Source organism: Salvelinus fontinalis, chromosome 5 (genome assembly GCF_029448725.1).
Source record: "Salvelinus fontinalis isolate EN_2023a chromosome 5, ASM2944872v1, whole genome shotgun sequence".
Classification (NCBI taxonomy): domain Eukaryota; kingdom Metazoa; phylum Chordata; class Actinopteri; order Salmoniformes; family Salmonidae; genus Salvelinus; species Salvelinus fontinalis.
The window spans coordinates 39,087,031-39,100,882 of record NC_074669.1 but is presented as its reverse complement, the minus strand read 5'-3'; the positions used below and the strand labels follow the sequence as shown (position 1 = coordinate 39,100,882).

Genomic DNA, 13,852 nt, shown 5'->3' with positions numbered 1-13,852 from the left:
AACATTGCTGCTATAACAGCCTCCACTCTTCTGGGGAGGCTTTCCACTAGATGTTGGAACATTGCTGCTATAACAGCTTCCACTCTTCTGGGGAGGCTTTCCACTAGATGTTGGAACATTGCTGCTATAACAGCCTCCTCTCTTCTGGGAAGGCTTTCCACTAGATGTTGGAACATTGCTGCTGTAACAGCCTCCACTCTTCTGGGAAGGCTTTCCACTAGATGTTGGAACATTGCTGCTATAACAGCCTCCACTCTTCTGGGAAGGCTTTCCACTAGATGTTGGAACATTGCTGCTGTAACAGCCTCCACTCTTCTGGGAAGGCTTTCCACTAGATGTTGGAACATTGCTGCTATAACAGCCTCCACTCTTCTGGGAAGGCTTTCCACTAGATGTTCGAACATTGCTGCTATAACAGCCTCCACTCTTCTGGGAAGGCTTTCCACTAGGTGTTGGAACATTGCTGCTATAACAGCCTCCACTCTTCTGGGAAGGCTTTCCACTAGATGTTCGAACATTGCTGCTATAACAGCCTCCACTCTTCTGGGAAGGCTTTCCACTAGATGTTGGAACATTGCTGTAGGGACTTGATTCCATTCAGCCACAACGAGCATTAGTGAGGCTGGGCACTGATGTTGTGCAATTAGGCCTAGCTCGCAGTCAGTGTTACAATTCATCTCAAAGGTGTTCGATGGGGTTGAGGTCAGGGCTCTGTGCAGGCCAGTCAAGTTCTTCCACACTGATCTCGACAAATCATTTCTGTATGGACCTCGCTTTGTGCATGGGGGCTTTGTCATGCTGAAACAGGAAATGGCCTTCCCCAAACTGTTGCCACAAAGTTGGAAGCACAGAATCGTCTATAATGTAGTTGTATGCTGTAGCGTTAAGATTTCCCTTCACTGGAACTAAGGGGCCTGAACCATGAAAAACAGCCCCAGACCATTATTCCTCCTCCACCAAACTTTACAGTTGGCACTCTGCCAAGCAGTTGCCATACCAGGCGGTGATGCAGCCAGTCAAGATGCTCTCGATGGTGCAGTTGTTTTAACTTGTTGAGGATCTGAGGACCCATGCCAAATATCTTGGGGGGGGGGGGGCATTGCCGTGCCATCTGTGTTTGGTTCATGATAGAACCTTGTGTATTTATTAAGGATGCCCAAGGCAGCAGCTACTCTTCCTGGGGTCCAGCAACATTACGGCAGTTATATACAATTAAAATATTACACTGAACAAAAATATATACACAGTCCCGTGTTTCGTGAGCTGAAATTGAAAAATCACAAATGTTCCATATGCAGAAAATGCGTATTTCTCTCAACTTTTGTGCACAATTTTTTTTACATCCTTGTTAGTGAGCATTTCTCATTTTCCAAGATAATCCATCCACCTGACAGGTGTGGCATATCAACAAGCTGATTAAACAGCATGATCATTGCACAGGTGCACCTTGTGCTGGGGACAGTAAAAGGCCACTAAAATGTGCAGTTTTGTCACAACAACACAATGCCACAGTCGTCTCAAGTTTTTAGGCAGCGTGCAATTGGCATGCTGACTACAGGAATGTCCACCAGAGCTGTTGCCAGAGAATTTAATCTTAATTTCTCTACCACAAGCCGCCTCAACGTTGTTTTGGAGAATTTCGCAGTACGTCCAACCGGCCTCACAACCACAAACCACGTGTATGGCGTCGTGTGGGTGAGCAGTTTGCTGATGTCAACATTGTGAACAGAGTGCCCTATGGTAGTGGTGGGGTTATGGTATGGGCAAGTATAAGCTATGGACAACGAACACAATTGCTTTTTATCGATGGCCATTTGAATGCACAGAGATACCGTGATGAGATCCTGAGGTCCATTGTCGTGCCATTTATCCGCCACCATCACCTCATGTTTTAGCATGATAATGCACCACCCCATGTCGCAAGGATCTGGACACAATTCCTGGAAGCTGAACATTTCCCAGTTTTTCCATGTCCTGGATACTCACCAGACATGTCACCCATTGAGCATGTTTGGGATGCTCTGGATCAACGTGTATGACAACATGTTCCAGTTCCTGCCAATATCCAGCAACTTCACACAGCCATTGAAGAGGAGTGGGACAACATTCCACAGGCCACAATCAACATCCTGATCAACTCTGTGAAGGGGATGTGTCACGCTGCGTTAGGCAAATGGTGGTCACACCAGATACCATCAGATGCATATCTGTTTTTCCAGTCATGTGAAATCCATAGATTAGGACCTCATTTATTTCAATTGACTGATTTACTTATATCAACTGTAACTCGGTGAAATCTTTGAAAATGTTGCTTTTATATTTTAGTTCAGTATACATGACATTACATTTCAAAACACTTTTCGCAACACAGTGTGTTCCCTCAGGCCACTACTCTACTACCAGGTACAGTGCATTCACAAAGTATTCAGACCCCTTGACTTTGTCCACATTTTGTTACATGACAGCCTTATTCTAAAACGGATTCAATATTTTTTTTACTCATCAATCTACACACAATACCCCATAATGACATCACAATACCCCATAATGACATCACAATACCCCATAATGACATCACAATACCCCATAATGACAAAGTGAAAACAGGTTGGGAGAACCTTCTAGAAGGACAACCATCTCTGCAGCACTCCACCAATCAGGCCTTTGTGGTAGAGTGGCCAGACGAAAGCCACTCCTCAGTAAAAGGCACATGACAGCCCTGCTTGGAGTGTGCCAAAAGGCACCTAAAGGTCTCTCAGACCATGAGAAACAAGATTCTCTGGTCTGATGAAACCAAGATTGAACTCTTTGGCCTGAATGCCAAGCTTCACTTCTGAAGGAAACCTGGCACCATCCCTACGGTGAAGCATGGTGGTGGCAGCATCATGCTGTGGGGATGTTCTTGGGCTGCAGGGACTGGGAGACAAATCAGGATCAAGGCGAAGTTGAACGGAGCAAAGTATGGAGAGATCCTTGATTGCGCTCAGGACCTCAGACTGGGGTGAAGGTTCACCTTCCAACAGGACAAAAAAATAAATGAATAACAATTTAATCAATTTTAGAATAAGGTTGTAGCCTCACAAAGTGGAAAAAGTCAAGGGATTTGAATACTTTCCAAAGGCACTGTATGCATGCGTCGCTGTGTGTGGAGGTTATTTCGAGGTAGAAATGAGGATACACAGATTTCAGTTTCCCTGCATTAAAGTCCCCGGCCACTAGGAGCGCCGCTTCTGGATGAGCATTTTCCTGTTTGCTTATGGCCTTATACAGCTGGTTGAGTGCTGTCTTAGTGCCAGCATCGTTTTGAGGTGGTAAATAGACAGCTACGAAAAATATAGATCAACTCTCTTGGTAAATAGTGTGGTTACACAGCTTATCATGAGGTACTCTACCTCAGGTGAGCAGAGACTTCCTTAATATTAGAGATCACACACCAGCCGTTAACAGAGACACACCCCTCCCCCCCTTAAGCTTACCCGACTTTGTGTTTCTGCCCGGCCGATGCGTAGAAAGGAAGCTGAGTGTAATGTGGTAGTTTTGAAGAAAGGAAGCTTAGTGTGGGTGGTAGTTTTGAAGAAAGGAAGCTTAGTGTGGGTGGTAGTTTTGAAGAAAGGAAGCTGGGTGTGGGTGGTAGTTTTGAAGAAAGGAAGCTGAGTGTGGGTGGTAGTTTTGAAGAAAGGAAACTTAGTGTGGGTGGTAGTTTTGAAGAAAGGAAGCTGAGTGTAATGTGCTAGTTTTGAAGAAAGGAAGCTGAGTGTGGGTGGTAGTTTTGAAGAAAGGAAGCTTAGTGTGGATGGTAGTTTTGAATAAAGGAAGCTGAGTGTAATGTGCTAGTTTTGAAAAAAGGAAGCTGAGTGTGGGTGGTAGTTTTGAAGAAAGGAAGCTGAGTGTGGGTGGTAGTTTTGAAGAAAGGAAACTTAGTGTGGGTGGTAGTTTTGAAGAAAGGAAGCTGAGTGTAATGTGCTAGTTTTGAAGAAAGGAAGCTGAGTGTGGGTGGTAGTTTTGAAGAAAGGAAGCTTAGTGTGGGTGGTAGTTTTGAATAAAGGAAGCTGAGTGTAATGTGCTAGTTTTGAAGAAAGGAAGCTGAGTGTGGGTGGTAGTTTTGAAGAAAGGAAGCTGAGTGTGGGTGGTAGTTTTGAAGAAAGGAAGCTTAGTGTGGGTGGTAGTTTTGAAGAAAGGAAGCTGGGTGTGGGTGGTAGTTTTGAAGAAAGGAAGCTGCGTGTGGGTGGTAGTTTTGAAGAAAGGAAGCTTAGTGTGGGTGGTAGTTTTGAAGAAAGGAAGCTTAGTGTGGGTGGAAGTTTTGAAGAAAGGAAGCTGCGTGTGGGTGGAAGTTTTGAAGAAAGGAAGCTGAGTGTAATGTGCTAGTTTTCAATAAAGGAAGCTGAGTGTGGGTGGTAGTTTTGAAGATATGTTGTCTTGTTTCTTCCCAGGGTGGTGGGAGGCTTCGAGGCTCTGACAGCCATGGAGAACATAGAGGCTGATCCTAAAACAGATAAACCAAAGGTACACACACACACACGCACACCAGGGTTTCCGTTGGGAACATGTGGCGTCGTATATTTAACCAGCAGCATTTTAAATTGACTGTACATTTTGAGAAATGTACAGGACCGATATGCATTGGGTGCATATGAAATAACAGAAATAACATTAGAATATAGTAATTCACACAGTATTAACAGAACGTGCAAGTCCAGGAAGCAGTGATATGGGGCCCTTCTAACCCACTTTGAGGATGTTAAGTTCACTGTTCTTCAGCCAACAAGACGATCTGTCAATCTACTTATCCGCCAGAGTAGAAAAGTTAACCTAATTCTATTTCAAACAGACTCTGGGATAGTTGTGAGATGATAGATCCCTAATTCATACGACCAGCGGGACGATAGATCCCTAATTCATACGACCAGCGGGACGATAGATCCCTAATTCATACCACCGGCGGGACGATAGACCCCTAATTCATACAACCAGCGGGACGATAGACCCCTAATTCATACGACCGGCGGGACGATAGACCCCTAATTCATACCACCGGCGGGACGATAGACCCCTAATTCATACGACCGGCGGGATGATAGATCCCTAATTCATACGACCGGCGGGACGATAGATCCCTGATTCATACGACCGGCGGGACGATAGATCCCTGATTCATACGACCGGCGGGACGATAGATCCCTGATTCATACGACCGGCGGGACGATAGATCCCTGATTCATACGACCGGCGGGACGATAGACCCCTAATTCATACCACCGACGGGACGATAGATCCCTAATTCATACAACCAGCGGGACGATAGATCCCTAATTCATACAACCAGTTGGCCTAGGCTACTTAAAAATAAATTGTTTTAGATTTAGTGTCTGATGCAACAGATCGGATCGTCTATCTTAAAATGTTGCTGAACAATTTATTCACATTATAAAGCGCAGAAGGCAGTAGGCAACGCGTGAATGTAAGTTCCATAGTGTACCGGGAAAACACTGTTGTCAAAAGCATTGTATACTGTACACGTGTACAGTATAACTCCACTAAATGATGACAATTAACACACAGTCTGATACGCATGATCAGGTTAAATGTATTAACATCAATGAAAAGGCGAAAAAAAAAAAAAAGTATTTCACAATGGGATTTTTCTTCTTCTCTCGAGACAATGGGCGGCAATTTCATTCATCGTCTTTTCAATCGTTTTTTTTTATCGGCCAAAAGCCAGCTATTACCGGCTAACGGAAACTGACACACACACACACACACACACACACACACACACACACACACACACACACACACACACACACACACACACACACACACACACACACACACACACTGTATGGAGCAGAGAAGTACAATAAATAGCCCTTGTTTTATCTCCTTCCTCCTGTCTGTTAGCTGTTGTTCATACCTGTTACCTGTAACTCACTCTAGTAGAAACAGACTCCCAGAACTCAGTTGTAACTTTATCCAGAACTCTGACGACACCAGCGACCACTAACCCAGCGAGGGCTTAAACTATACTCTCTCTTTGCTCCTCTCTTCCGCCGTCTCCAGTCTGAGATCAAGCTGCTGAGTGCCACTGTGTTCGTGGACCCGTATGATGAGGCAGATGCCCAGGTTAGTTTGTGTGTTTGGTTTATGATCCATTAAGATGTTGACAGTTAGCTGCTCGACCCCCCCCTGACGCATTTCGACTGGCGTCAGTTAGCTGCTCGATGCCCCTGACGCATTTCAACTGGCGTCAGTTAGCTGCTCCGACGCCCCTGACGCATTTCGACTGGCGTCAGTTAGCTGCTCCGACGCCCCTGACGCATTTCGACTGGCGTCAGTTAGCTGCTCGATGCCCCTGACGCATTTCGACTGGCGTCAGTTAGCTGCTCCGACGCCCCTGACGCATTTCAACTGGCGTCAGTTAGCTGCTCTGACGCATTTCAACTGGCGTCAGGCAGCTAACTGACATGTTTAAACAAAACATACAATCAGAAGACCTCAGTTTCTGACGAGCACAGAGATTGGGGAAATACACTAACAACTTGTGTGTGTAGATTGCAGCAGAGCGCCAGAAGGAGCTGGACAAGCAGGAGGAGGATAGAGCTCAGAGCAGTGCGTCTCAGAGGAAGACTAAAGCAGATCAGACTCCCAAGACCTTCAAGGCTGGCATTGGGAAATACATCAACCCTGTGACCACTACCGCCACGTGAGGCCACACACACACCACCACACACACCCCACCACACACACCCCACCACACACACCCCACCACACACACCCCACCACACACACACCACCACACACACACCACCACACACACCCCACCACACACACCCCACCACACACACCCCACCACACACACCCCACCACACACACCCCACCACACACACCCCACCACACACACCCCACCACCACCACACACCCCACCACACACACCCCCCCCACCACCACACACCCCCCCCACCCCACCACACCCCCCCCCACCCCACCACACACAACACCGCACCACCACACACACCCCCCCACCACACACACCCCACCACACACACCCCACCACACACCACACACACCCCCCCACCACACACAACACCGCACCACCACACACCACACACAATTAACCCCATCCTGTGTGTAGGAAGCGTCCAGCAGCAGAGGACAGCGGACCGACCAGCAGTGGGGCGACCAGCGGAGCCAAGAAAGCCAAAGGAAAGACTGGCTTTGGGGACTTCAGCTCCTGGTAACTCCATGGACACACAGCCCCTTGGACACCTTCTGTGTCCCACCCTATTCCCTATATAGTACACTACTATAGACCAGAGCCCTATTCCCTGTATAGTGCACTACTTTAGACCAGGTCCCATAGGACACTGTAATTCTGGTCAAAATATATAGGAAATGAGGTAACCAGGCCTTTGGTCAAAAGTAGTGGTTTATGTAGGGAATAGGCTTCCATTCTGGATGTACCCCCTGATACCCCGATGATATTACACCCCCCGATGATATTACACCCCCCGATGATATTACACCCCCTGATGATATTACACCCCCTGCCATTCGCTTCTCATGGATATTTTCTTTTTATTTTCTGGGTTGTGAATTATATAGAACGTTGTCTTTCACTTAGTATGCCATCAAATAATGTTTACTTTCTAATGATGTATTTTTTTTTTTTTTTATAAATTCATGTTTTTCCTGTGTTTCTTTTTTAAATTTTAGCTTCATAATTTACACAAATTCTTATCTTTCATCGGTTTCTTGTGAGGCCAAGCCCTGCTGTTTTTCAAATGGCACCCTATCCCTTATATAGTGCACTACTACTCTATGGGCCCTTGTCAAAAGTAGTGCACTATATAGGGCAAGGGTCAGCAGCAGGCGGCCCATAGGGCAGGGGTCAGCAGCAGGCGGCCCATAGGGCAGGGGTCAGCAGCAGGCGGCCCATAGGGCAGGGGTCAGCAGCAGGCGGCCCATAGGGCAGGGGTCAGCAGCAGGCGGCCCATAGGGCAGGGGTCAGCAGCAGGCGGCCCATAGGGCAGGGGTCAGCAGCAGGCGGCCCATAGGGCAGGGGTCAGCAGCAGGCGGCCCATAGGGCAGGGGTCAAATTATTCTCCCCCAAAGTAAAATATATAAATTGCTGGATAGAAAAAAATCAAAGACTAAGATGAAAAAGTGTTTCACTTCAGAAATCTGTTCACCAAGTATTTCCACAAATAAAATGTAAACATATGTGATCGTGTGTCAATGTAATAAAGGTATGACATGATTCTATTAGAAAATACCAATCCCTTTTTGGGTATTTTAGTTGTGGTCAATTTACAGTGTTTAAATTATTATAATTATGGTCCTGTCCACCCGATCATCCACGCTGACCAAAATCAGCCCGCTGCTCAATCTAGTTGGGGCCATTTAGGCCAGTTCTGCTGTGGCGCTAGACACCAAACTCCCCCCCCCCGCTGATTGTCGGTCGGACGGTACAGACAGCAGTACTGAATAGCCTTTGTCTGGAGACGACCAGATGAAGACTGAGAGCTCTTCTCACAGCATGCTGCTGAAGGACTTGAAGGACTTGTATTTGGTTATGAATTAATACTGTCTGTGTGAAGTGGGAGATTACAGATTGGAAGAAACTGGACACGGTTGGATCCCCAGATTCAAGCCACCACTGTTTAAAACCTCTAAGTCTGGTCATGTGGGGTGGGGGGGGGGCGGGGGTACTAAGCCAACATATGGAATGGTTTTAAGAGGATCATACCATCATGTAGCTATTTGATTTTGAATTTTAGGACCCCTTTTTTAGGTATAAAAATAAATATTAAAAATATATAGAATTTGGTCAGAGAAACACATTGAATAACACATACATGGAGAAAAAGACAGACAACAAATGAATCATAAGATACAAGGTTTATATCTAGGAGACATAAAGCTCAGGACACCTTTATTTTAGTTGCCTCAAAACTACCTCCATACGTCCAATTTGTTGGTTACTGTCAGACGAGTCCTGTGACACCATGGTGTTTGTGAAAGTCTCCCCTTTCCATAGTGAGGTCCTCGGTTTGTAGCTCAAACGGTTCGGACGCTAGACAGACAGACGTTGGCACATCGGCGGTAGACTTCAGACGAGTCCCGTATGCCAAACCGTTTGAGCTCGGCCGCCTTTCACCATGGATACGGAAGGCCGACAGGCGGATGTGGTAGAGACACAGCCCATATATAATACTTGCTCAAACTGATCAATCAATTTTTGAGGGGGAACAGGTGCAGGGGCACTGGTTAGTCGAGGTAATACGTACATGTAAACTGATGGGGCGGCAGCGTAGCCTAGTGGTTAGAGCGTTGGACTAGTAACCGGAAGGTTGCAAGTTCAAATCCCCGAGCTGACAAGGTACAAATCTGTCGTTCTGCCCCTGAACAGGCAGTTAACCCACTGTTCCTAGGCCGTCATTGAAAATAAGAATTTGTTCTTAACTGACTTGCCTAGTTAAATAAAGGTAAAAAAAAAAAAAAAAATGTAGAGTTAAAGTGACTATGTATAGATAATAAACGGAGAGTAGCAGCAGTGTAAAAGGGGTGACGGGGGGCAATGCAAATTGTCTGTGTAGCCATTTGACTAGATGTTCAGCAGTCTTATGGCTTGGGGGTAGAAGCTGTTTAGAAGCCTCTTGGACCTAGACTTGGCGCTCCGGTACCACTTGCCGTGCGGTAGTAGAGAGAACAGTCTATGACTAGGGTGGCTGGAGTCTTGGACTATTTTTAGGGCCTTCCTCTGACACCGCCTGCAGCCCCGTTGATGAGAATGGGGTCGTGTTTGGTTCTTCTTTTCCTAAAGTCCACAATCATCTCCTTTGTCTTGATCACGTTGAGGGAGAGGTTGTTGTCCTGGCACCACAGGGCCAGGTCTCTGACCTCCTCCCTATAGGGCTGTCGTTGTCTGTGATCGGGCCTACCACTGTTGTCATCGGCGAACTTAATGATGGTGTTGGAGTCGTGCCTGTCCATGCAGTCATGAATGAACAGGGAGTACATGAGGGGACTGAGCACGTACCCTTGAGGGGCCTCCGTGTTGAGGATCAGCGTGGCGGATGTGTTGTTACCTAACCTTACCACCTGGGGGCGGCCCGTTAAGAAGTCCAGGATCCAGTTGCAGAGGGAGGTGTTTAGTCCCAGGATCCTTAGCTTAGTGATGAGCTTTGAGGGGACAATGGTGTTGAACGCTGAGCTGTAATCAATGAATATCATTCTCACATAGGTGTTCTATTTGTCCAGGTGTTAAAGGGCAGTGTGGAGTGCAATAGAGATGGCATCATCTGTGGATCTGTTGGGGCGGTATGCAAGTTGGTTTCTGGGATGATGGTGTTGATGTGAGCCATGACCAGCCTTTCAAAGCACTTCATGGCTACAGACATGAGTGCTACGGGTCGGTAGTCATTTAGGCAGGTTACCTTAGTGTTCTTGGGCACGGGGACTATGGTGGTCTGCTTGAAACATGTTGATATTACAGACTCAGTCAGGGACAAGTTGAAAATGTCAGCGAGGACATTTGCCAGTTGGTCAGTGCATGCTCGGTGTACACGTCCTGGTAATCCGGTCTGTGCTATTATGTTATTTAGATTGACTTACGGATGTGTCAATAGACTCTTATTAAGGAGTAATCTTATTAATAATTTCAACCAGTAACCAAAAACAGACAGGTCAGCCAGCCCTTAGTCAGGCAAGGCTCCCGAGTGGGGCACCGGTCTAAGGCACTGCATCTCAGTGCTAGAGGCGTCACTACAGATCCCGGTTCGATTCCAGGCTGTATCACAACCGGCCGTGATTGGGAGTCCCATAGGGCGTCGCACAATTGGCCCAGCGTTCTTAGGGTTTGGCCGGGGTAGGCCGTCATTGTAAATATGAATTAGGTAACTGACTTGCCTGGTTAAATAAAAGTTCAATAAAGAAACGGAATCGCGTATTGGTGGTCGTTTTACGAGTGGCGATGCACGTGACGAGGAGGAGTTCCCTGTCAGTGTCCTGTTTTATGTAACGAGCTCTGTGTCACGTGGTGTTTAACCTCTGACTCTTCGTCTCTGGTGTTTAACCTCTGACCCTTTGTCTCTGGTGTTTAACCTCTGACCCTTCGTCTCTGGTGTTTAACCTCTGACCCTTCGTCTCTGGTGTTTAACCTCTGACTCTTCGTCTCTGGTGTTTAACCTCTGACCCTTCGTCTCTGGTGTTTAACCTCTGACTCTTCGTCTCTGTTGTTTAACCTCTGACTCTTCGTCTCTGGTGTTTAACCTCTGACCCGCCGTTTCTGGTATTTAACCTCTGACCCTTCGTCTCTGGTGTTTAACCTCTGACCCTTCGTCTCTGGTGTTTAACCTCTGACCCTTCGTCTCTGGTGTTTAACCTCTGACCCTTCGTCTCTGGTGTTTAACCTCTGACCCTTCGTCTCTGGTGTTTAACCTCTGACCCTCCGTCTCTGGTGTTTAACCTCTGACCCCCCGTCTCTGGTGTTTAACCTCTGACCCTTCGTCTCTGGTGTTTAACCTCTGACCCTCCGTCTCTGGTGTTTAACCTCTGACCCTCCGTCTCTGGTGTTTAACCTCTGACCCTCCGTCTCTGGTGTCCGCTGTGCCACGGGGACGTTCTGAAAGAACACACTGAACTGTAACACACACACCCACGCACACACCTGTAATGAGATGCTTTGTCATGACTTGTTACGAAGCACAGGTGGTTCAGCTCAATTCCCACCTGTCCTTATCTTTCTGCTGTGGCATCATAAGACACATGGTTCCTAAATGAGACGGCAGCTCAGTCCTGAGAAGCTTAGTAGCTGGTGTAGGGTGACAGATACAGGACACACCATCCACATGGACTAATTGTTGGCCAGTGATTGAAATCTTCATTTTTCATGGCCAGAATGAATTAAGTGTGTGTGTGACAGCTGCATGGTCTGAGTTGAGGCCCTGCTGATAGAGGGATTGTTCCAGACAAACCATCCTGGGTGGGGTGGTGTCCTCGGCATCTCCAGGGAACTTTTAATATTAAACCTTTTAATGTCCCGACCATCGATACACAGGCTGCCTCGCCATGCTGCCTCGCCGTGTTGCCTCGCCGTGTTGCCTCGCCATGCTGCCTCGCCGCGCTGCCTCGCCGTGCTGCCTCGCCGTGCTGCCTCGCCGTGCTGCCATCGCCGTGCTGCCTCGCCGTGCTGCCTCGCCGTGCCGTCTGATGGGACGACTGGCTCTGTCTCCATCTAGGAGCTTTTTTGTCCTGGGAAAACACTGGACCGCAGCAGAGAGGAGGGGGGGAAAGGGGGATGGAGAAGGATAACCAGACATGGACAAACATGCAATGTTTTCTTAACTGGTAATATAGGGCCAGAGAAGATGGACTGCTGTGTGTGCAGGGTTGGGGAGCGATGGACAACAAATAAACAAACTGTAACCAGCTAAAAAAGTAGATCATTACTATCACATTTCGAAGGGATCTTTGCAACAAACAAAAAAATGGTTACTGCGATTGTAGCGAAATGCTTGTGTTCCTAGCTCCAACAGTGCTGTAGTATCTAACTAAATGCTTGTGTTCCTAGCTCCAACAGTACAGTAGTATCTAACTAAATGCTTGTGTTCCTAGCTCCAACAGTGCAGTAGTATCTAACTAAATGCTTGTGTTTCTAGCTCCAACAGTGCAGTAGTATCTAACTAAATGCTTGTGTTTCTAGCTCCAACAGTACAGTAGTATCTAACTAAATGCTTGTGTTCCCAGCAGACTTTCTGACCGGAGCCACTACAGTAGTGAGTCATTTAGCAGACTCTCTGATCCAGAGATACTGCAGTAGTGAGTCATTTAGCAGACTCTCTGATCCAGAGCCACTGCAGTAGTGAGTCATTTAGCAGACTCTCTGATCCAGAGTCACTACAGTAGTGAATCATTTAGCAGACTCTCTGATCCAGAGCCACTACAGTATTGAGTCATTTAGCAGACTCTCTTATCCAGAGCCACTTACAGTAGGGAGTCATTTAGCAGACTCTCTGATTCAGAGCCACTACAGTAGTGAGTCATTTAGCAGACTCTCTGATCCAGAGCCACTACAGTAGGGAGTCATTTAACAGACTCTCTGATCCAGAGCCACTGCAGTAGGGAGTCATTTAGCAGACTCTCTGATCATATTTTTTTGTTTGTTCCTGGTGTCCCGTGGGATAAGTGTTTAGCACCATCCATGTTGCTGTGTTACTTATACCTGGTTTTAACATGTATCTTTTGCCCTGCACGTTGTGTTAGTGCCCACCTTTTTAGACAGGTGTACATGATTTAAAATATATGCATTGTGGTCTGACTGTGATCCGATCTTTATAGGTGTAAATGAACAAGATCAGGATGAAGGACACATGTTAGAGGCGGGTATACACAGGGCCTTAATACAGTCTGGTCACAGTGTTTTGTGATGTGGCTCAAACATACTGAAATAAATGTTAAATGAGTAAAAAAAAAAAAAAACTTGTTTTTAAAGGGTGAAATAATCCAAAAGTAACTGAAAGTAATCTGATTACATTATTGAGTTTAGGTATTTTAGACCAGTAACTAGTAACAGATTACATTTTTTTAAAGTAACCCACCCACCCTGTGTGGTTGCATGCTACTGTGCTTGAAATAAACAGCAGGTCTTTATTTAGGGCAGACGTTGACCCGTGACGTGTTGGGTAATAGATGTAGTGTGGTCCCGTGTGGCTCAGTTGGTAGAGCATGGCGCTTGCAACGCCAGGGTTGTGGGTTCAATTCCCACGGGGGGACCAGGGTTCATTCCCCACTGGGGACCAGGATGAATATGTATGAACTTTCCAATTTTTGTAAGTCGCTCTGGATAAGAGCGTCT

At 46.7% G+C, this 13,852-nt stretch overlaps 1 protein-coding gene across 1 annotated transcript in view; it reads left to right on the top strand.

Moving 5' to 3' along the window:
• Positions 1 to 8,273, top strand: part of ppil2 (peptidylprolyl isomerase (cyclophilin)-like 2) — a 76,319-nt gene extending 68,046 nt beyond the window's left edge. The window contains exons 17-20 of the mRNA XM_055923360.1: positions 4,431 to 4,503; positions 6,058 to 6,120; positions 6,549 to 6,700; positions 7,130 to 8,273. Of these exons, the coding sequence (XP_055779335.1) occupies positions 4,431 to 4,503; positions 6,058 to 6,120; positions 6,549 to 6,700; positions 7,130 to 7,235 (394 nt within the window). The 3' untranslated portion in view covers positions 7,236 to 8,273. The remainder of the gene's footprint in view (positions 1 to 4,430; positions 4,504 to 6,057; positions 6,121 to 6,548; positions 6,701 to 7,129) is intronic.
• Positions 8,274 to 13,852: the final 5,579 nt, after the last annotated feature.